We start from the raw sequence: 21,518 nt of genomic DNA on the forward strand, positions 1-21,518 counted from the left end.
CAATTTAAAATATTTTGTCACCTATGCATTTAAGTCCTTATGATTGCACTTAAGGCAATTTCTATTAAAATTATATAAAGGGACGCTCAATGCGGGTTTGCCAATTAAAGTTTAATGTCTGAAAAGATACTTATGTTCGTATGTATAATATTTAAACTAAAAATAGAGCTCTTCGAGAGATGTGTATTTTAAAAGTGAATTAGTTCCGAAGTATGTCTCAGTTAATCTTTGAACGTGGATAAGATAACTTGATTTTTAAATCTTATTTTCTGCTAGTTTGTTGTTATGGCAAGCTGTAATAAAGCATTTGTATTATTTTATATATTATTAGTTGTTTTGATTTTTGACAAACGTGTCGAGTGTAAGTTTTATTAATAAGTCTCAAAAAAATAACATAAACACCGGTAACAAAATTCCTCTAGAAAAACTTTTATAGAAAAGTAGTTCCGTACTGGGCACTCTCCCACATAAATCAATTGTGTTGAACAGCTAATTAATGTTGCTCGTATGATCAATTTTGACTTTCTGAGTGTGATGTAGCCCTAATTAAAGTGAAGTTTTGTGTTGGAAACTTTAAAATTTAAACTTTTATTACACAAATCTGAAAAAGATCAACACAAAAAACGAAATACCATGACATACATTTTATTCTTTGACAGTGTTTACATTGGATTATTTTGAACCGACTCATTTTGACATTTCATCATTTTATCTCGCTCCCACTCAATTTTTAAAGGTGCAAAGTAGATACACGTATGAGACGTCAAAATGGACATTGCAATGTGAACACTTGTTTATATGAACAACGTCATACAAGAAATTATAGGAATTTTTATATCCATAATCTTTTATGAATTCACGAAGAATTTTCATTGTTACGATTTTAAACCAATTTTATTATGGGGACCGATGTTTTGAAAACTTTTTATAGCAATTAAAATAGAAAAAACAATTTAAATTAATGGAAAATAAACCAAAACTCGTTTTATTTCCGAAACTTGTTTGGTAATTTTGTTTTATATTCCTTTGAAAGTTCCTATAATTTTCTAATAAAATACAAAACTCTTAGAATTAAATGATTTTTTTATAAATATAAATACCTATTTTTTGTTAAAACATTAGCTCTTGGAGCCGAGGAGAAACTTTTGAGGGACCTCTTTGTTCACTATGATGCAACTGTCCGCCCCTCGGGTCCTGACCATACAATTATCGTGGACATTTCCTTTGAATTAAATCATATTGACTTCGATGATTCAAAGGGTTTATTTACTGCTTCTGCACATTTTATAGCCGTAAGTTATATCCATAAGCGTATAAAGTTTTGAATTCAATACAAATTTCCTCTATGTTTTAATTTTTTTTAAGGAATGGGAAGATCCTAAACTAAAATGGAAACCATCCGAACATGATAATGTGACATTAGTACATCTGAAAAAGAGCAATTTATGGATACCTGACATTTCACTGTACAATAGCGTTGGCAATAAGGCACTTGACATTTTCTCAGATAATGGCGTCATCGAATTGGAACATAATGGACTTATTCTATGGTCAATGAATGTTCAAATGCAAACACTATGTGATTTGGACATGTTCCGTTGGCCATATGACACTCACAAGTGTGTCTTTAAACTAGGTTCATGGACCTATGATGGACTTCATTTGAATTTATTCCATTCGGACAAACTAGATACAACTCAGAGTTTTACGCAAAATGCTGAATTTATTATTACAAACTTCACAGCAGATCGAGAGATAGTATATTATAGTTGCTGCCCGGAGCCGTACATAGTTTTGAATTATTTCATAGAGTTTACGAGAAGGTCTTCAGCATTTGTATCGGTTTTTGTGATGCCTGCTTTTTGTGTGGCAATAATGACTTTGGGTGCTTTTTGGTTGCCACCACATAGCGGTGAAAAAATTCTTCTAAATGGTATTACTCTTATTGTAATCACAATGTATCAGCTTTATTTCATTGCAAATCATTCGACTTTTTCATTGAGACTTCCATTGATTGGTAAGAAAGTTATGATTTCATTGACTTGACTTTCTATATTTTTAATCGAATTCTATTTTTCAGCAATTTTCTACAGCTTAAGTTTTGTTCTTGTTTCATTGTCTATGATTATATCCGTTCTTGTGTTGGCATCATCGAGATCCCTTTGTAAGGGACAATTACCACCAGGATTGAGTAAAATACTAAAGAGCCGAATAGGTTTGATGTTTGGGCCCACAAACGATTCGAAGAAATTTGACCAGACAGAATTGAGTCACCATTTCGAAGGCGGAAAATCATATGAAAAATTTTCACTGATTTGCACCAATAACTTCTATGATGACTGGACTTCTCTTGGAATTATTCTTGACCGAGTTTCATTCGTAGTTTATAGTTGTATCTTTCTTTTGATTGGATTAATCGGATATTTGTAAAACAGAACAAAAAACAACATTTTATATTTACATTAAATAGTGTTTTATATGACAATTTGTTTTTGAAGATATCTTAATAAAAGAAAAATGGGAAAATGATTTTTCGTACTTTACCTTTCGAGACAATTTTAACCTGACAAAAAAGTGATTTTGTTCCAGGTAATCCCGGCATGCATGGCACACGAATCGTTCCATTGATTCTCGTTTTAATTAAATGACAGTCATTTTCAAGGTCGCTGTAAGCAACCTGTCAAATATATTTCAACGATTAGGTTCAATAATTTTAATCGTGTGAACTTATAACTGTATGTATGCATATATTGTATAAAGTTACCTTCTAATTAAAGCAACTTTATTGAAAAGTTAATAAATACAAATTTCAGTTCCTTTCAAGTCAAGGTTAATTGTTTCAAGATGACAGCTGGTCTCGTTTTTTTAATTTAACTAAGTGCTGAATTGACAAATCCTCCAAGAGTAATTCTTGTCATGAAAAAGTGCCATTCGGATTCGGCATATAAACTGTAGGTCCATCTCTGAAAACATTACTCGTACACAGGAATGGTTGAGAGTTGTAAGTCACTAGGCCCTGGTTCTTCATGGACTGTTGCGCCACATAATTTTTAAGTGCTGAATTTAATTACTCTGTGATTTATTTATTTCTTTGCACAATCCCATTTAATGTTTTGTGTAAAAGTGTTCATTGCCTAATAGGAAAATTAATAAGCAAAATTTCCTTATGCAATACAAAAATTATGGATTAGCTTGCCTGTCAATTTCTTTCTGTGGACCATAATGTTAGTGAAGTTAAGTTCTTATGTTGCCTAATAATGCCAAGTTTATCATTGCTAACTATTTTCATTAAACAATTGATTTTACTAATTCGGATAATCTTACCATCAGAAAAATGAGTTTGATAAGAATTGTCAAGAATGCAAATTAGCATTAAAAAAGAATTTGGCTAATATCAGGTAGACAGTTGGTAACTTCTTTTAACAGACAAAAATTGGAAAATCCATAGGAATGTGTTAGACTGTTTTTGTTTTAACAATTTAAATTACAACAGTGTTTCTTATGTTTAAGAATTTAGTCATTGTCATAGAATAATTGTATTAATAGTGCGAACTTGCCCTTAAGACGATGTTTTTTTCTAGCCAAAGCTTGTAGTAGAATATGAAAGAAAAGCTCCCAAAAAAGCTTTAACATACCATCAGCTGATGGTTGTCAAAATCATCGTTTTCATTTCATCATTTATTATAAAAAAAAAATAAAAATATCAAAATTATTATGCAGTATCAAAAAGAAGAAACATTTTCCACTGGAGTTCCTAAGGTTGATCCAAAGAATCCCCATGGGTTAGGTAAGCCAAATCCTCCAGACATAACGATAGTAGTTCCCAAACTTTAACTAAATTTTAGGTGATCCGAATGACAGATCCTTACGAAAGGTCGAAGTGGAAGTTCTTATACCAAAAATAATGCGCGATCGAGCAAAGGCAGATCAATGCCTTAAAGAGGTCAAATCCTTTGAGGGTTGTTGCAGAGATAATAGCATAATGATGGTAATAAATTGTAGGAAACAAAATGATGAGCTCAAGCAGTGTCTCTCCAAATGGTACACCAATGAAACCTTCAAAGCCGAATGCAAGGAAATCTATCTAAAGGAGAGATCGGAATATCGTGCAACCGGGATACCTAAGAAGCACAGAATGGCGAGGTTGTAATTGTTCCTATGTATTATGTTTTATTTGGACTGAACAAATGCACTGTAATTAAATCGTTTAATAATATTTTCTGAAACAGTAAATTTGTCCAAGTTCTCAAAGATATCGGCATCAACTTCTTTTGGTCGAATGACCTCCAGAAAAAGGACATCTTTGTCAGAAGTTTCAGCGATACGTTGAATTCCTTTTATGTCTTTCGATTCATGTGGTTCTCTTTTGTAATCAACAAACACTATAAAGCTGGCGTGGAAGAAACGCAGTCCCTTCTTGTAAATCACTGAAAGTGAAAATATTTTGTCATCAATCTTTTTCTCCAAAGATTTGCTTTACTCACAAAAATTCGCTCCAAATTTTGTGCCACTCCTTACTATCCAGTTTTTCGCTCTCAAATAAATGTAGGCTACAAAGCTCTCTGCAAAATTGCTCTTGACTTTAAGGAATTTCTCAAAAATTTCCTTAGAACTGCATGGAACTCCGTGGATATCTTTTATTTCAAGTACTTTGAGATAGTGGGCAAGAAAAAAGGACTCTTCCAAATCCAATATCAGATTCTCACTCAATGCATCATCGGGTAATATTTTCTGTTTGATAAATTCTGGACAGCTACGGGATTTTGATCCCTTTCCAAAGCAACCGGCATCGTAAAGTTTACGAATATGTTCCGGATGGCTTACTTCCACTGAAAACCCTGTGAATATTCCAACAACCTGTTCTCCTGGTTCACAGGTTGGAAGAACATCTGATGGGAATTTAAACTGGGAATGTGGTATTCGCTTGCGCTTGAAATTAGGTGAGAATTTAGTTAGATTAGAAATGGTTTTTGTTTTAGGGTTTTGCATAGTAAAACGTGAACTTTTATAATCAAAACAAAAACATCACGAGAAGAAGTGTAGATGTCAAATGAACAATTTCGCAAGCTTTTGAAGGCGTTCAGGGTTCAAATTTTAAGCTGGTCATTCACGAACAAACGAAATGTATTCCCGAATTAATTTCACACTTAAGTGATCTGATTTGTTGAGACTTTTTTGGGGTCGAGCTATTTGGATTCAAGAAAACTATTAAATGTGACCGACTTTATAAATACAGTTTGTACAAGACCCCAATCATTTTTAACATTTTTACTGTAAATATGGTTAAAAAGGTAAAAAATTTACATTTGGTTTCCTTTAACCCATACCTGAAGGTGACAGTGAGAGTCTCGTTTATAAATTCTGCATCTTTTAAATGGATTTTGACAGACTTTTGAACTCAAATTAACTTTTTCTCTTCATCGAATATAAGAAGAATTTGTAGTAGATGTAATTTTATACGACCATAAATTGTTAAAAATTACATCTGCAGCTACAAATTCAATTAGTTTAGTACAGTAAAAGAATTTTTTTCAATTCATCTAATACAGACAAATATTGTCAAAATCTATCGTAATAATCTCGTACCTACTAATACTTTATTTAACCAATCAAAAGCTGTTTTTTTTTAGTTCGAACCAGGGAAATTAGTTGTCAAAACCTGTATTTCCTTCTTGGTTCCACCACATCACAGTTCCTAGGTTGTATTTCTTTTTTCAATCAAAATAACGCCTTGGGAGAAGTTAATTTGATTTTTGAATGCAGGACACTATTTCCTCCCAGATCATATAAAGTTATAAAGAATTTTTGCAACTACTCTGAACGCATATGCTCTGCCGGCGAATTCAATCCAATTGACAGCTTTTTTCGAAGTCTCCTTCGAACATTTTGTGGCACAAATTTTTCTCGGGCGAACACAAGTCACAAGACCTGTCAGCTGAACTAAATCGCAAAAGAAGAAAATTTTTCGTAGTGAAATTCTGCCCAAAAAAAAGATTCAATCCCATCTACAAAATAAATTATAGTTCCAATAGAATACCATCTCCTTAATATTGAATCATCACTCAAACAATGTCTGACGTCAAAGGACTTATAAATCTGCCCGATGAGAACATCGGTAAGAATACCTCAGAAGAAAAAAAAAATCAATTGTGAAAGAAATTTTGTCTACTCTTCTTTAAATTGTCTGGTGTTTGTTCTTGCTTGTCCTATAGACATGATTGCTGCCACTAGTGTGCTCCAACAGCAGGCCACTGACATCCGTCAGAAGACCATCAACTGGCAGTCATATATGCAATCCCAGATGATCTCCCAGGAGGACTATCAATGCATCAGCAGTCTCGATACTGCCAAGGTCGCCTACCTCCAGCAGAATCCCAGCCAGGCTGTGAAGACCTTCCTCAATCTCCTTGCCCATGTATCCAAGGACTCTACCATCCAGTATATCCTCGTCATGATTGACGACATCCTCCAGGAGGATCGTTCTCGTGTCGAATACTTCCACGACTACGCTCTCAAGAAGAAGGAGTGCGTGTGGGGACCATTCTTGAATCTACTCAATCGTCAAGATGGTTTCATCGTCAATATGTCGTCGAGAATTCTTGCCAAATTGGCATGCTGGGGCAAGGAACTTATGCCAAAGTCTGACTTAAACTTCTATTTGCAATTTTTAAAGGATCAGCTGACCGTCAACGTGAGTACACTTTCCAAAAAACAAACATTCCCATTTGCATTTCTATCACATTGGTGTTGTACATTATAAAGTGGATATATATTTATATATGTACCTATACCTATGTATGCTCTTCCTTATATACCTATATTAAAGTACTATATGTCTATTTTGTACATATTTTTCTTTAAACAAAACAATAATGTTATGTAAATTTTCTTGCATGAAACTAATAATAATTATTATGATTCTTTGTAGTTTTTATATTTTTTTTCTTTAAGTTTTCTTGGTTTTCTTTCTTCACACAAAATAAAATGGTAGTAACTTTACCATCAGGTTTTGAAGTTTAAAGTATTTACTTTCTTGTCACATGATTTTAATTTATGTTTTACATTTCATACATCTTGTAGTTTTCGGCTTCATATTAGCATGTAAGGTGCCTTTTGTGGGTAGGAGATTCAATTCAATTGCGAAACACAAATTTATTACAAAAAGCATCTTTATTTTTATAATCAATTGAATGAGGTGATTGTGTTTGAGTGAGGTGACGATGTACAAAGAAGTGTATTTTGCTATCATTGAATTTATTTATGGAAAATAAACAAAGGCCATCACAAAACAATATTTATTGGCAGTAATTTTAAAATAGTATAATTGAATGGAAATGGCAGTGGCAAAAACAATCCTTTATATTTCGTACAGTAATCAATACACTTATGCAACATCATTTACCTTCATATAATTTGTCTGTTCTAAATAAACTTATGACAAGGAAGTGGGACAATATTGACTAACGAGTTAGCATCAAGATGACTGACTACACATTAGGTACCACACACTGTTCTTAATTGTTGTTGTAACTCAGTGCCATCAATAAGTCTTTTAATCCCTTACGGACAACTTTGATAACAACATTTGGCAATGCTCTGAAAGAATTAATTGCTTCGGTACTTTTTTGAGCTGTAAAAACTGATGTTATAGGAAACAGGGAGCAGAAAAGTCACCTTACAATTTTTGTTTTAATTTCATGGTATCAGTGAGGAAGTGAATTGAGTTTAAAAAAAAAGTACCGTTATTTTCTCTTCTGTTCTTTAGAAATTGAAAAGTTTTGTTTGATTTGTTGCGCAACTTTGGCCGCGTTTTGTTTAAACAGAATTTTTGTTTTACATATTCACTTAGTTCAAAATGTGTCCGTACAGAAGCTTTCTTTTTGTTATTTCTGGTATAATTTATTATAACAATATATATAAAAAACATGTATTTTGAAAATCACAATTTTTTAAATTTGGTAAAAAGGTGAAGGTGGAAACTAACTTTTTTCAATATTACCACATTGGGCAGGTTCAGGCTACATAAGGGACTTGGAAGTTAGGCAAGTTTCTATTACAAAAAAATTACCTTCCAATTAAGGCAACTTTAATGGAAAGTTGACTTTAAAGTTAGTCAAAAAAATCTCCCTAACTATTAAGTCTATTTATTTATTTATTCATCAAGTAGAGACACAGCTCTTAAAGGCTACTTAAAACTATTTAACAATATACACACAAATATAACAAAATAAGTAAATAAATACTAAATACTAACCACCGAGATTGAGACTTAGTAACAACCTTTTTTTAAAACAATCTCTACTCATATATAAATTGAAATCAATGACATTACATAAAGATTTAGCTTGTCTTAAACAGCGTGTTAAGGGTTCATTGGTTCCATAGTTAACCCTATGAAAAGGAACATAAAATAAACGATTATTTCGTAAGGTACGATTTGGAACGTGAAAACCCACGTAATTAAATCGCTTACAAACATGACATCAAAATATTTACGGCGTGTTTCCAAGGATTAAATGCCTAATAACAGACACCTCGTTTTATATGATGGCATGTCGACATTCCATTGTAAAATCCGGATTGCTGTTCTAGTGGAGCATTTCTGTATTCTTTCACTTCTATAAGCATGAGCAGCATACAAAGGATTCCATATAGGAGAGCAGTATTCTAATATTGATCGTACATAACAAAAACAAAACTATAGAGATCTTAAAGTAAAAGGATCTGAGAAGTTTTTAGCATTCCTTGAAATAAAACCGAGCATTGAACTGGCCTTAGAAGTGATGTAGTCGATATGGTTGCAAAACTTGAGTTTTAAATCAAAGATCACACCCAAATATTTTTTTCCTGAAACCTTGGACAGAGCAAATCTATTAATTTCGTAAGAAAACAATATTGGAGACATACCACGGTAAAACATCATACTATGACCTTTAGAAACGTTCAAATGTAGATCGTTATTGGTACACCAAGCAACCAAATTATTAAGATTGTTTTGGAATATCATTTATAAATAAGAGAAAGAGAAGGGGTCCTAAATGACTCATTTGGGGAACAACGGAAGTTACAACAATTTGGTTCGATGTGACGTTGTTAATATGAACGTATTGAACTCTACCAGTAAGATATGAATCGAACCAATATAATAATTTAGAGCGAGAGCCTAACTTATGAAGTTTAACAATTAATATTGAATGATCGCTATTATTAAAATTAGGCTGCTGTACGTAGACTTTTTGGACTATGTTTATCGGTATAGGATCATATGTCTTTGAAATACAAGATTTTTTTAAAAATAATTTTAGAAGTTCCACACATATACAATTGTGTCTCAGAGCTCAGCAGCCCTGGCAAATTGTCTACTACGGTCGCAAATTAGTCAAATTTGAGTTAACTAGCCGCCACCTCATAAAAGTGGATGGTTTGAGATTAAAACCAATCCTAACTTTGACGACTATTCTAGATTTTTCCGAAATTGTGTAAACTAGGAAACCAAATTTTGTTGAAATATCTAGATGTTTACTGTACTGTCAGGGGGGATCCAAATTTTTAATCAGGGGACACGCACTTAACATGTAGACGAATTTTTACTTACCTCATTAAAAATGTTCCATAAAGAAGGCTAACAAAATTTAAATATCATAATGTGCATTTTAACTTTATATGTACACATTTCAAGGGCTAAAGTGACAGCTTTAGTTATTAAATTATTTTTAGAACGCTATTGTCCAGCAAGGTTTAGTCTAACTATTAAATTTGGTACAATTTCTTCATATGAAAGCATTCCATTATTCCAAGATTCTAAAATTTTTTTAAACATGCCATATTTAAGAGGAAAACACAATAGTTTTTCCTTTCTCCAAAAAAAAAATATATTCTTGTTGTCATTTATATTAATGCGAAAAACTCTACAAAAATTCAAAAAAAACCCAGAAAATGAAAGAGAATATGATATCAAGAATGTTCTTTTTTTTTTGAAATAGTTTTTTTAGACTCAATTTTCGGCAGTCTATTATTGCTATCGCTACCAGTCTGCTTACTCGTTGATTGGATTTGTTGCTTCATCTTAAAGGAGTCAACAAAACTTTAAAATTGTAAAGGGAAAAATGGTTGGTTCTTGAATTTAAGTTTAATAAATGTGTCACTTTTGCTATTTTTGGGACATTTATATTCTTGAAATTCGTGTTTAAATCTCAGTTCTAGAACATCTAAAGCAAACTCCCTTTAAAACGTACAAAAATACAGAAATACTGTTCTTGTGGTATTTAAGGCAACACCAACCTTATTCCGATATGTTCTTTTACTTAGGTCGTATCCTTCCTTCTAAAACTGAAAATAACGCTTATTGCATGTCTTATTTATCTAAAATGTGTATATTTTGCCCAAAATGTTGTCAAAAATACTTAGTATCTCTTTTACAGTTAAATTCTTCATTTAACTTCCACTCGAATATAGTAATTCATAATTCAACTTGACGTGATAGTATTCAAATCTTTTAAGTCTGCTTCAAGTGCTTATCGACTTGAATGAAATGATTTAAAGAAGTTTTGATAGAAGTGTGAACAAAAAACAGAAAACAAACAATATCGTTTTCCCTTGATTTTTAGAACCTAGTTTTTCGCCATAAAGTATTTTTAATCTTAGTCAATTCGATAAAAGATTGTTGAGTTCTTTAGATTTAGCGATTTTAAAATCATTGGATTTTATGTATATTTTGTTTAGTAAAACAATTTTGTAATAATTTAATAAACACTCAGTCATCTATCAGAAAAATAAAACTAACTTATGTTTTATTGATTATTAAAAAAAATAGAACTAGTAAACTTGCTAAAAGCTCACGGTCTGTATTCTGCTATATGCCGGATCTATCCAAACTCGGTTCAAAATTCCTTATAGAGTAAATTCAGCAATTGAATTAATGGATATTCAAATATTAAAGAGAATCTAGATACTCAATCGAATCCTGGCGTAAGTGCAGAAAATTTTAAATTTGAGTGCATTCGTCAATTTTTGCTTTTAATATCATTCATTTGAATTGACTACTGTTATTTTTAAATTTGTGTACTTCCACATCTCCATTATATTTCCTTTGCACTCGACAACATCAGCATTCAGCACATTGTTTGTTTCTTTGCTTCTTAAAAATTGTTGCGTTGTTTATCAAAATATACCCCAAGATGATTACACATTTTCCCTTCACTCTGGAAACATTTCTGCCAAACAACTTAAGAAACCTCTAATGATTTTAACTTCTTTTGGGGCAAACAATTGTTTTAAAATTTTAGAAACAAAACATTAATAACATAAGTTCAAGCCGTAAAAATTCTATTTTTGTAATCAAACTAAAACTTTCTCTTTTCTGTAAGCATATTAAATTGCTTTCAAAAACCAAAAGAATCTGAGACTATTCTCAGACTATATATAATGACAATGCTTATTTTATCGAACCCTGTAATACACATTGCAAACTACATATTGTTAATTTGTTTAATGTCTTACTTAAAGCTTTAGAAAGTTGTTGTGAGAATATTAGTTTGTAATTATAAACTATAAGAGATTGCGAAGTAGTAAACAGGTGGTGATGGATTAAAGAACTTTAAAGTATTAAAAACAAGTCAAAAAGTTTGATGTTTGAACTACATTTTGAAATAGTCCTATGATCCGTTGTTAGACATTTCATATTTCTAAGATATCAGAAATGTATGTACAGTGCGTGCCATTAATATTCGGTTTTTTGTTTTTTCCGTAAAAACACTTTACTTTTCACTTCTTTAAAAAAGTTAAAAACCAGTTTTTCTTTAAAATATTTTGTATTTAATAATTTCAATATACAGCTACGAGCAACTAATTAGAAACGATAGTAATCCTCTACAAATTTTATATTTTTCGTAATTTTGTATTTACTTTAACAATTTGTATATATTTATTTTTGTATGTTGACTATTATTCTTTACAAATATTTAAGGTCGAAATCAAAAAACAAAAAAAAATCGAAGTTATAATTTTATTTTTAAATTAAAGACACAATTTCAGGAGAGCAACAAATTAGAAACGATAATGAAAGTAAACAAATAATAATAATAAAAAAAAAAACAAAACTTAAAATTCTTAAAAAAATGGAGTTTGGTTAGTACTTTGTTGGAAAACCTTTTTGCATCAAAACTGCCTTGCAGCGATTTGGCATGGACGATATTAACGCCCTACACCTTTCAACTGGTATAGAGAACCACGATTTTTTTACTTCTTCAAATAACGCATCCATATATGAAATTTTAAGTGCACTTATTGAGTTCTTGACATCCCCCCATAGGTGTTCTATGGGATTGAGGTCAGCACTGGAGGATGCCCAGTCTAGAACATTGATGGAATTATCTTCAAAGAACTTCTTGGTATACTTGGCACTGTGTTTTGGATCATTATCCTGCTGAAACTTCCAAATCACAGGTAAATTTTCCTCTGCCCATGGTAACATCACATCCCGCAATATGTCCACGTATTTTTCTTTTGTGAGGATGCCATCAATTCGATGGATTGGCCCAACGCCATTCCATGAGAAGCATCCCCATACTTTGATAGATCCTCCACCATGTTTCACAACCGCGGATGTGTACTTTGGATCGAATTCTCTTCGTTTTGGCCGCCGCACAAATCTTCTGCCATCGGGACCGATTCTATTTATTTTGGTTTCGTCGGACCAGAGGATGAATTTCCATTGTTCTTTTGGATACGATAAGTGATATCGAGCAAACTCAAGCCGCTTTTGCCTTTGCCTTTTGGTAACCATTGGTTTCTTGCGTGCAACTCGACCATGCAAGCCAGCTTCGACCAATCGCCTTCTTATGGTCCAGACTGAAACTGGTGAATCTATTTCATCACAAACTTCGCGCTGGATAACTCTTGCACTTTTTTTGGGGTCAGCTTTTGAAAGTCTGATGATTTTTTTATCATCACGAACTGAAGTTTTTCGTGGTCTTGTCTTTCGTGGCACATTTTCGCAGGTGTTATGCATTTCAAAATGTTTCAAGGCATTAAAAACTTTCTTTTTGGAACAGTTCAATCTATCAGAAATTTGTTTGTATGACAAATTTAACTTTCTTAGCTCCAAAATAGCTTTCCGAGTCGCTGTTTTTCCCATTTCTAACGGTGAATTTAAAGTTCTATTTTCGATTACATATTATTTATTAATTGATACCTACCAAAATTTGATGTTTATATATTAAAACAAATACCAATTTCTGAGAATAAAGCTTTGCTGCAAGATGTTTCTAATTAGCTACTCTCTGCAATTTAGGAAAAAAATTACAATTTTGTTGTTTTCTTTCGTATAAGTACCAATATCGCACAACCTATCACTCTAGAAGTCAACAGCTAAGTATACAAGAAACTAACATTGAAATAATTTAAAGAAAAAAAAACAGTTAGATTTTACAGGTGCATTTTCATTCATTGGGATTTCGTTTCTAATTAGTTGCTCGTAGCTGTATGTATGTACATATATACATTTTTTAATTAAAATAGCAAATTAACAAAATAAAATAAATAAAGAATACGACAACTCAAAAAATAACACTTCATTAATATTCGGTTTTTTTACATACTTATATTAACTTTTTAATTAATCTTTCTTACAATTGATTAATTATTTTGTTGGATATCCTTGATTGGATAAAACTCCGTCCAGTCGCTTGGGCATATTTTTTTACAATTGTTGGAAGGTATTCAATGCATCTTTTTCTCCATTCTTCTTGAAGCCGTTGCTTTAGTGCATTTATTGAAGAAATAGGGTTTTCGCGAACTCGACGGTCCAATTCATCCCACAAATTCTCGATTGGGTTAAGGTCTGGAAATTGTGGAAGTGTTTGGATAACTTTTGGAGTGTTATACAGAAGCCATTCCCTTACAACATGCGCCTTGTGCTTCGGATTGTTGTCCTGGTAAAATTTGAAATTCCTTAAAATGCCCATTTTCTCAGCACTTTGCCTTAAATTTTCTTTTATGATCCTCACATAGTATTCCTTATTTAAAATACCGTCGATGAATACTAAAGTTCCCATGCCTCTTGCCAAAATGCATCCCCAAAGCATGATGTGCCCGCCTCCATGCTTCACTGTTTGCTTTGTGTTCTTGCTTTTAAGCTCTTTATTTGGCTTGCACCACACCATAACTCTTCCATCCGATCTAAAAAGGTTGTACTTAATCTTGTCAGCAAATATTACATCATCCCACCAAATTGCATCCTTATTTTTGTGTTACCTCGCAAATTTTATCCGAATTTGCCTGTTACGTATATTGATAAATGGCTTCCTTCGGGCAACACGACCTTTGTCTTTAGGGTTAGGCGTACCGTTGATGCACACTTCTTGCACACTTTTTGGTGCACTTAAACGAGGATTTGCTTTAATTTGTCTTACTATAAGCCGTCCTTCTTTTATTGTTAACTTTTTTGGTTGACACATCTGCTTCTTTGGTTCGATCCTTCCTGTTTGGCTTCATTTATAAACTATTAGCAATTTTTTTTTGTATGTTTCACCTTTATTATGGTGAAAAATAACAAGGTTTCTTTTTTCAAGGCTTGCATTTTTTCCTTTGCGCCCTATGATTAACTTTTTAAATAAAACCAAACGATCTTACACTAAATCGTTGTAAAGGTCTACTCAACATTTTAGTGTAACGGTACTTTTGAATAGACAAACTGTTAATCAAAGCAAATGTCAAACTCAGCAAAAAAAACAAAAAACCGAATATTAATGAAGCGCTTACATGTGTCCTTTTTGCGTTGTTTATCGTATATCTTAACGCAGTTAAGTGATTGCAAACATTTTTTTAATGAAATAATTAGGGAAAAATAAACTTACATACTTATTTATAAAATAACCAAATAATGAACCTGAATTCAACTTTTACTACGAAAAAAACAACAAAAGTATGTTTAAGAATAAAAACCAAATATTAATGACACTCACTGTACATCATTCTTTTTGGCACAAATCACATAGAAAGAATTCTGAAAATACTTTCAGACATTTTAAAAATATAAATCGACCAATTTCGAAGTCATTAGATTGTGTTGGCATATTTCAATTGAAACTAATTCTTTTTTTTTGTGTTATACGCAAAGCAAGGTGATTAGGCGCAACAAAGTGGCTTTGAATACTTTTATATCATTAAACAAGCTGCGAGAGATTGGAAAAGTTAAAATATGGTCTCCGCTAAACTAGAAAATCAGGGAACACAATTTTGGTCAAGGAAAGTCAGTGCTTTTGAAAAGCGATCGGGGAAAAAATTTGCTGAAATTCGTTTTTATATTTTAACATAAGAAACTTTTTCATGAACAAACATTTTATTTGACATTTCTGTTCAAAATTATTTATTTGATATCTTTTCTCATACCTGATTAATATCCTAAGAAAATTTTGTGAAGTGCAACTAACTTTGCTTCGTACTCTTCACAAAAACAACAAGAACGAAATGCAAATCAATTCTCAGATGGAATTTGCTAGTACCGGTTTTTCTTTTTCTGTTCAGAGCTCTCAACTCTGACTCTGAGTCTTTAGAGCATGCTAAACACTCTCTGAAAAAAGTCTGCTCTGAGCATTCAGATCTCTTTGAAGTACATTTGAGCATTGAAAAATCGCACAAGTAAATTTGAACTCAGGAAATTTTATTTTGAAAAATAGTGTAAAAAAAGATATGTTATGATTATTAAGATAGCTTTGGATCAGTGAACTCAACACATAAATTACAGATCCAAACCACATTAGCTTGTATCAATTTTGTAAGCTTTAAAAATATAGCTTGAAAATAGAAGACCGTAGCCTATTTTAAGAAGGTGGAAGTAACGCAAAACAAATATTATGGTACTTGGTGCACTGTAATTACTAATTTTTGTATTCCCATATTTGATGCGACAACTAATTGTAATATGTCTCCAAAGAGGCTGTCTGTCTCCATATAAAAAAACAACAAATTATAAGCTTTGTATTTATTTATTAAACGACTACAAAATTGGTTTTCTCCTCACAATTGGTGAAACATGCAATATGTACGTCGGAGATTCTTTATTTTTAATTTTAAATCTATTTCATCACCGAATCATGTTTCGTTTTATTTTGTATACATTTTTAAGTATTTTTGAATTGAAATGAGTTCTTTCTCGATAATTCTACATATTATGTATAATCTCTTTCGTTCCTCTATTTTCTTTCACTTTATCATACAAAATATCATAAAAATAATACGGAAAGGCACAAACCATATACATACATTACATTTGAATAAAAAACAGAAACTTTTAAATAAAATTAAAAGACAACCACATCCAGCCATTGCAAGCAGAACTGTGTGTGCGCTTTGTATGTTTTTTTCTCTAGCTGACAAGGATCTTTTGCATCCCGTTTTATAAAAATGTTTTGAATTAATTCAAATCAAATCAAATAGAAAGTGTAAATAATAACAAATCAAACCACAAATGATTAAAAAAAAAACATTATTTTTTTTAAATAAAAATACAAAACAAAAAACAAAAAAACCCAAACATTTTACACCAGGCTAAATCCTACATTAACGACATGGCATTGTTTGCCAAACGTGTCCAAACCGTGGTCACCCACCAGCACGGACACAGCGGTCACCACAAAGAGCATCATCACGGTGGAAATCATCATTACAGTCCCTTTAGCAGCCAGCACTCGCACAATGAGCAGCAATCTCACGAGTCGTATCGCGCTGTATCCGGTGAATTGTCCAACTCGTCAACTGCAGCAGGGAGTGCTATTCCGGTAGAGTGTCTGTGTGGTTTACATAAGTTATTATTTTTTTTTTTTGAAATTCGAAAACAAAAGGAAAAAGACTCATTAAGAATCAAAAATTACTCCTAATTTTTCTTTCTCTCGTCCTGTGTGTGTTTTTTAAAAAATATATTTCCTTGAACTTGAACGGAAAAACTATGCGTTACCATAAAAATAAACAATCAAAACCAGGTCTGTTAGGGAAAATAAAATCTAATCTAAGCTGTGTGTCTTGTCTAGCAAAAAGGCCGTCTCTTGTGATAACTAACCCACTAACTAATCCTTACCCCCAAACCCAACAAAACCAAACCAAACCCAACCCTCCACCAAAAAACAACACAAAATACCTACTTTGTAAAAAGATACATAATTCACATCAAATACAATAATTTATAGTTTACCCATGGAAAGGTGTTGGTATAAATAATTTATGAACCAAATAAAATACAAATTCTAATTTATTTTTATATTATACTCACTTTTTTTTTCTTGAATTTTTGTTTTCTGTATTGAAATTTTAAATAAAAATTAAATGCAAAATAATAAATTTATTAAATATCAAGTAATTTCCCCTAAATTTTGCTATCGGTGTCGTTTAGTAAATCTATTGTTATAATTATTATTATTATTGTTCGTTTAATTGTTACTAAAACACTAACTAAATTTCTTCTGTCAATTTACAATGAATTTGCTATAATGATTTTATTTGTATAATTTTTGTTTCCTGATGATGGGAATGCAGAGCAACGAGTACATCCAATCGGTTGGACGCTGTTTGCAAATGATGCTGCGCATCGATGAATATCGCTTTGCTTTTGTTTCGGTCGATGGTATCAGTACTTTGATTAGTATCCTTTCATCAAGAGTTAATTTCCAGGTAAACTACAAAATAAAAATAGTGAGAATAGTTTAAAAACCAGTATTTTTTAAATAAAGGTTCAATATCAACTGGTATTCTGCTTGTGGGTGCTTACTTTTAACCCATTGTTAGCTGGAAAGATGAACAAGTTCAGTGTTATTCCCATCTTAGCTGATATCCTTAATGATTGTGCTAAAGAAAAGGTACCAATCAAACTTTCCTGAAAACTATAATTAACAAGATTTATATGTTTTTGGCAGGTTACTCGCATTATTCTAGCAGTGTTCCGCAATTTAATTGAAAAACCCGAGGAGGCCCAAGTCGCTAAGGAGCACTGCATTGCAATGGTTCAGTGCAAGGTTCTGAAACAGTTGTCCATTTTGGAGCAACGTCGCATCGACGATGAGGATATAACCGCCGATGTCGAATTTCTCACCGACAAACTTCAGAATTCTGTACAGGACTTGAGCTCGTTCGATGAGTACGCCACCGAGTTGAAGAGTGCCCGTTTGGAATGGTCTCCAGTACATAAGTCGGCCAAATTTTGGCGTGAAAATGCACAACGCCTTAATGAGAAAAATTATGAGCTGTTGAGAATTTTGGTACACTTGCTGGAGACATCCAAGGACCCCGTGATTCTCTCGGTTGCATGCTTTGATATTGGCGAGTATGTTCGTCACTACCCAAGGGGCAAACAGTAAGTTTTAAAAATTCTTATAATTTTATTTCACAAAAATTATTTATTTTCTTTAAAAGTGTCCTTGAGCAACTGGGCGGTAAGCAAATTGTTATGCAACTCCTCGGTCATGATGACCCTAATGTTCGTTATGAAGCTCTTCTTGCCGTTCAAAAATTAATGGTCCACAATTGGTAAGTAGTAGTTCATCACTGTTTTCATGTCTTTTTCCCATGTGTGTGTCCATTTCCATTAACCATTCTATCATTGCACTAGAACATCAAGATTTTTCAAGAAAATTTATAAAAATATGAACTTTAATCTCTAAAAAAAAAAAACAAAAAAAAAAACAGGGAATACCTTGGCAAGCAGCTCGAAAAGGAGAATGAGAAGACACAACCCTCAGGGGGTTCTACGATCAGTGGAAAGGCTTAGACAAGACACACACGTCATCAGAATAAGATTGCTTCTATTACAAAAGAAAACATTAATCATAATATAATAACAAAATATACTACAATAAAGTCTACTGTCTACCGATGTCAACTTTAAATTTCATCTTCTCCCACATAAAATGATAAAAACCATTCCAACCATTCGAATTCTTCAAGGATTTTACTAAAAAACAATACAAATTGGAGGCAGTCCATTTCTTGTTCTCGTTTGCATCAAATGCAGGGAACTTGTTATGATAAATTAATAAAAGTATTTTGTTTGTTCTTTTTATTTTTGTTTACATTAATCTTGCGTGTATATAAAAAGTAGGGAAAGAATAGCTTTTTTGTTTTAAACTATTTTTGAATATAATTATTGTAAAACGCAAAACATCATTGAAGGAAAAATCGATTTCAAAACCAATAATTTTGTTTTGTTCGTTGTCATAATTCAACTAATAAAAATATGTTCGTTGTTGTAAATTAAAAGAATAAATGCGTTTTATCTTAAAATTGTATTTCAGTCGTTTCATTTTGTAGCAAATCTTAAAATAGGCATGGATATCATAAAGAGCTTCAGATGAGAGTTGAAACAATTCTTTTAAATTAGTCAATAAAAGTTTTATTTTTAAAAATTAATAAATTTCTTTTAAGGCATTATTTGCTTGCACTTTTTAGATATGCAATTAAATCAGCACGTTCATCGGCTTTCTTTAAACCAGCAAAGACCATTTTCGTCCCAGGTATGTATTTCTTAGGATTTTCTAAATATGCAAAGAGAGTATCATCATTCCATATTACACCCTTATTCTTATTAGCATCTGTATAAGAGTAGCCGGCAGCTTGTCCAGATTTTCGACCAAATATGCCATGAAGATTAGGTCCAACCTTATGTTTGCCACCACTTTCAAGTGTATGACATTGAGCACAACGTTGGATGAAGATTTTCTTGCCATTTTCTACATTTCCAGGTTGAATTCCCATTTTGAAGTCAATTTAAACAAATTAATTAAAAATTTACATAAGTTTTTATACTTTATTTTTGTTTCTTTATGAAACGTAGATCTAAGCCAGTCGAAATTTTTTTTTTAAAAAAAGAGAAAGAGAAGTGTTTTTTTTACAAGGACTGTTTATTCCTCGATTACTTGCTTTTTATTTTGTAAACTTTTTACGCATTTTACTAAAAACAATTCTTTTACAGATGTAAAATTGTTTAAAAATATAAACATTCTTTTTCTTATGTTTTCTAAAATGGTAGGGAAGAAATCAATTTTATTTTTATGTATAAGATATAAATGCCTTTATGTCCACTTAAGCGTGAATACATAAGAAGCATTTAAAGTGAGACCCTAAACCGGTTTTTACTGTATATTCTTTGACTTTGTAGCCTGCTTTATGTGAAATAACCGTTATACACAATTTCAAATAAAGGTCAAATGTGCAAACGAAAAATGGCATTATAATGGAGAAAATATAGAGGTTGTAACGGAATTCAAATATCTAGGAGTTATTTTCACGCAAAACCTGAGTATGGAAAAACATCTGAAGGAAAAATTAATGAAGGCAAAATGTGCAATCAGTGCTACATGGAATAGATGCTTTCATAACAAAAGTATAGCACACAGCAGTAAATTCAAATTATTTGAAGCGATATCAGCATCAATCCTTTTCTACGCAGCTCAGACATGGGGTACAAGGCAGAACGATACGGTCGAAAATCTTCTACGATACTACTGCAAAAGAATCTTCCAGCTTCCGCGTAGCACACCTAACTACGTTATCATGTTAGAAACAGGAATCTCGCCATTGTTCATTCGAACATTAAAAATGCAAGTGGATTATGTCACGAAAGTCTTGAAGATGGATGATAATCGACTACCTAAAATAGTAGCTCTTGAAGTCATAAGGACAAAGACAAGTTGGTGCGCTGATTGGTTGGAACTTGCTTCAGAATGGGGGATAGTCTTAAACCTGTGCAGTGAAGAATTAGAAACTTCGCTTTATCAACTCATTGCTGCAGTGGACTTAAAACATCGTGATAAATATATAAATGAGGCAACAGGATCTATCTACAGACAACTATACAGCCAATTGAATCATAACCTGGAGGAGAAAAATTATTTTAGGGATGACAATAGTACAGCCGAGATTTCAATGATGGTTAAACTGCGGAGCGAACTTATGCCACTGAACTACATACCTCATAGAGATGATTTACCCATTGTGTGCTCTTTGTGCAACTTAGGTGAAAGAGAAGATAATTTTCACTTTATGGGTAAATGTCCGATCTTAAGAGAAATCAGAAGGGATGTATTCGGAAGTGACATGTTGACACAAAGTCAAATTATACAACTGCTTAACAATATGGATATACAAAAATTATACAAATACTGCAGGCTAGCTCTTCTCTACAGAAACAAAATCATAAATGAAAGCTTCTAAGATAAACTAATTTTTTTTTTTTTTTTTATAAATATATTTTGCAAAAATACATACGAATTATTGCTCAAAAACAAATTTTCATATTATGTGAAATTTTCATGTGTTGTCAACTAGGCAGACGGCAAAATGCCATGCTTTTATGTTTTTGTAAATTAGGAATTTAATCATTGAAAAAATAATAAAACCAATCTAAATCTAATCTAATCAAATAAAGGTCCCACCAAAAATTGAAAATTTAAGAAGTTATTTAAAATAAACACTTATTATACATGAATAAAGATATTGCCAGTTTTAAAGAAAAAACTTTGTTACAATATTCG

The 21,518-nt window shown here is 32.0% G+C and overlaps 5 protein-coding genes across 6 annotated transcripts; 3 read left to right on the forward strand and 2 right to left on the reverse strand.

The window, feature by feature from the left end:
* The first annotated feature begins 197 nt into the window (after positions 1–197).
* Positions 198–2,529, forward strand: LOC129951622 (neuronal acetylcholine receptor subunit alpha-10-like). Its single transcript, XM_056063863.1, has 4 exons — positions 198–361; positions 1,123–1,292; positions 1,366–2,017; positions 2,081–2,529. Exons 1-4 carry the CDS (start codon positions 286–288, stop codon positions 2,428–2,430), a joined length of 1,248 nt encoding a protein of 415 aa, XP_055919838.1. The 5' UTR covers positions 198–285; the 3' UTR covers positions 2,431–2,529.
* A 1,102-nt stretch (positions 2,530–3,631) lies between these two features.
* On the forward strand, positions 3,632–4,253 carry LOC129950046 (COX assembly mitochondrial protein homolog). Its single transcript, XM_056061820.1, has 2 exons — positions 3,632–3,787; positions 3,846–4,253. The coding sequence occupies exons 1-2, from the start codon at positions 3,715–3,717 to the stop codon at positions 4,148–4,150; spliced, it is 378 nt and encodes a 125-aa protein (XP_055917795.1). The 5' UTR covers positions 3,632–3,714; the 3' UTR covers positions 4,151–4,253.
* Positions 4,151–5,042, reverse strand: LOC129950045 (tRNA-splicing endonuclease subunit Sen2). Its single transcript, XM_056061819.1, has 2 exons — positions 4,485–5,042; positions 4,151–4,427 (listed from the first exon to the last, which is right to left on the reverse strand). The coding sequence occupies exons 1-2, from the start codon at positions 4,987–4,989 to the stop codon at positions 4,171–4,173; spliced, it is 762 nt and encodes a 253-aa protein (XP_055917794.1). The 5' UTR covers positions 4,990–5,042; the 3' UTR covers positions 4,151–4,170.
* An 859-nt stretch (positions 5,043–5,901) lies between these two features.
* LOC129948905 (V-type proton ATPase subunit H) lies at positions 5,902–19,274 on the forward strand. 2 transcript variants are annotated; one of them, XM_056060053.1, is made up of 8 exons: positions 5,902–6,115; positions 6,213–6,691; positions 16,548–16,778; positions 17,530–17,664; positions 17,724–17,849; positions 17,907–18,343; positions 18,403–18,516; positions 18,676–19,274. In XM_056060053.1, the coding sequence occupies exons 1-8, from the start codon at positions 6,070–6,072 to the stop codon at positions 18,755–18,757; spliced, it is 1,650 nt and encodes a 549-aa protein (XP_055916028.1). In that variant the 5' UTR covers positions 5,902–6,069; the 3' UTR covers positions 18,758–19,274. The 2 variants fall into 2 exon arrangements, with proteins under 2 accessions (XP_055916028.1, XP_055916029.1); XM_056060054.1 differs by lacking the exon at positions 16,548–16,778 and having other exon boundaries at positions 5,904–6,115.
* On the reverse strand, positions 19,270–19,885 carry LOC129948906 (cytochrome c-like). The gene has a single exon (XM_056060055.1). The coding sequence runs from the start codon at positions 19,738–19,740 to the stop codon at positions 19,414–19,416; it is 327 nt and encodes a 108-aa protein (XP_055916030.1). The 5' UTR covers positions 19,741–19,885; the 3' UTR covers positions 19,270–19,413.
* Positions 19,886–21,518: the final 1,633 nt, after the last annotated feature.

This window comes from Eupeodes corollae, chromosome 3, assembly GCF_945859685.1.
Source record: "Eupeodes corollae chromosome 3, idEupCoro1.1, whole genome shotgun sequence".
NCBI lineage: Eukaryota > Metazoa > Arthropoda > Insecta > Diptera > Syrphidae > Eupeodes > Eupeodes corollae.

What these genes read in the sequence shown, in the direction of transcription:
- LOC129951622 (XM_056063863.1), top strand. Translation starts at nt 286, where the DNA reads ATGGCAAGCTGTAATAAAGCATTTGTATTATTTTATATATTATTAGTT. An exon ending in CTTCTGCACATTTTATAGCC is followed by an intron (nt 1,293 to 1,365) that starts GTAAGTTATATC and finishes ATTTTTTTTAAG; the next exon opens with GAATGGGAAGATCCTAAACT. An exon ending in ATTGAGACTTCCATTGATTG is followed by an intron (nt 2,018 to 2,080) that starts GTAAGAAAGTTA and finishes TCTATTTTTCAG; the next exon opens with CAATTTTCTACAGCTTAAGT.
- LOC129950046 (XM_056061820.1), top strand. Translation starts at nt 3,715, where the DNA reads ATGCAGTATCAAAAAGAAGAAACATTTTCCACTGGAGTTCCTAAGGTT. An exon ending in AAAGAATCCCCATGGGTTAG is followed by an intron (nt 3,788 to 3,845) that starts GTAAGCCAAATC and finishes ACTAAATTTTAG; the next exon opens with GTGATCCGAATGACAGATCC.
- LOC129950045 (XM_056061819.1), bottom strand. Translation starts at nt 4,989, where the DNA reads ATGCAAAACCCTAAAACAAAAACCATTTCTAATCTAACTAAATTCTCA. An exon ending in AAAATTTGGAGCGAATTTTT is followed by an intron (nt 4,428 to 4,484) that starts GTGAGTAAAGCA and finishes TTTCACTTTCAG; the next exon opens with TGATTTACAAGAAGGGACTG.
- LOC129948905 (XM_056060053.1), top strand. Translation starts at nt 6,070, where the DNA reads ATGTCTGACGTCAAAGGACTTATAAATCTGCCCGATGAGAACATCG. An exon ending in CAGCAGGGAGTGCTATTCCG is followed by an intron (nt 16,779 to 17,529) that starts GTAGAGTGTCTG and finishes ATGGGAATGCAG; the next exon opens with AGCAACGAGTACATCCAATC. An exon ending in CATCAAGAGTTAATTTCCAG is followed by an intron (nt 17,665 to 17,723) that starts GTAAACTACAAA and finishes TTTTAAATAAAG; the next exon opens with GTTCAATATCAACTGGTATT.
- LOC129948906 (XM_056060055.1), bottom strand. Translation starts at nt 19,740, where the DNA reads ATGGGAATTCAACCTGGAAATGTAGAAAATGGCAAGAAAATCTTCATC.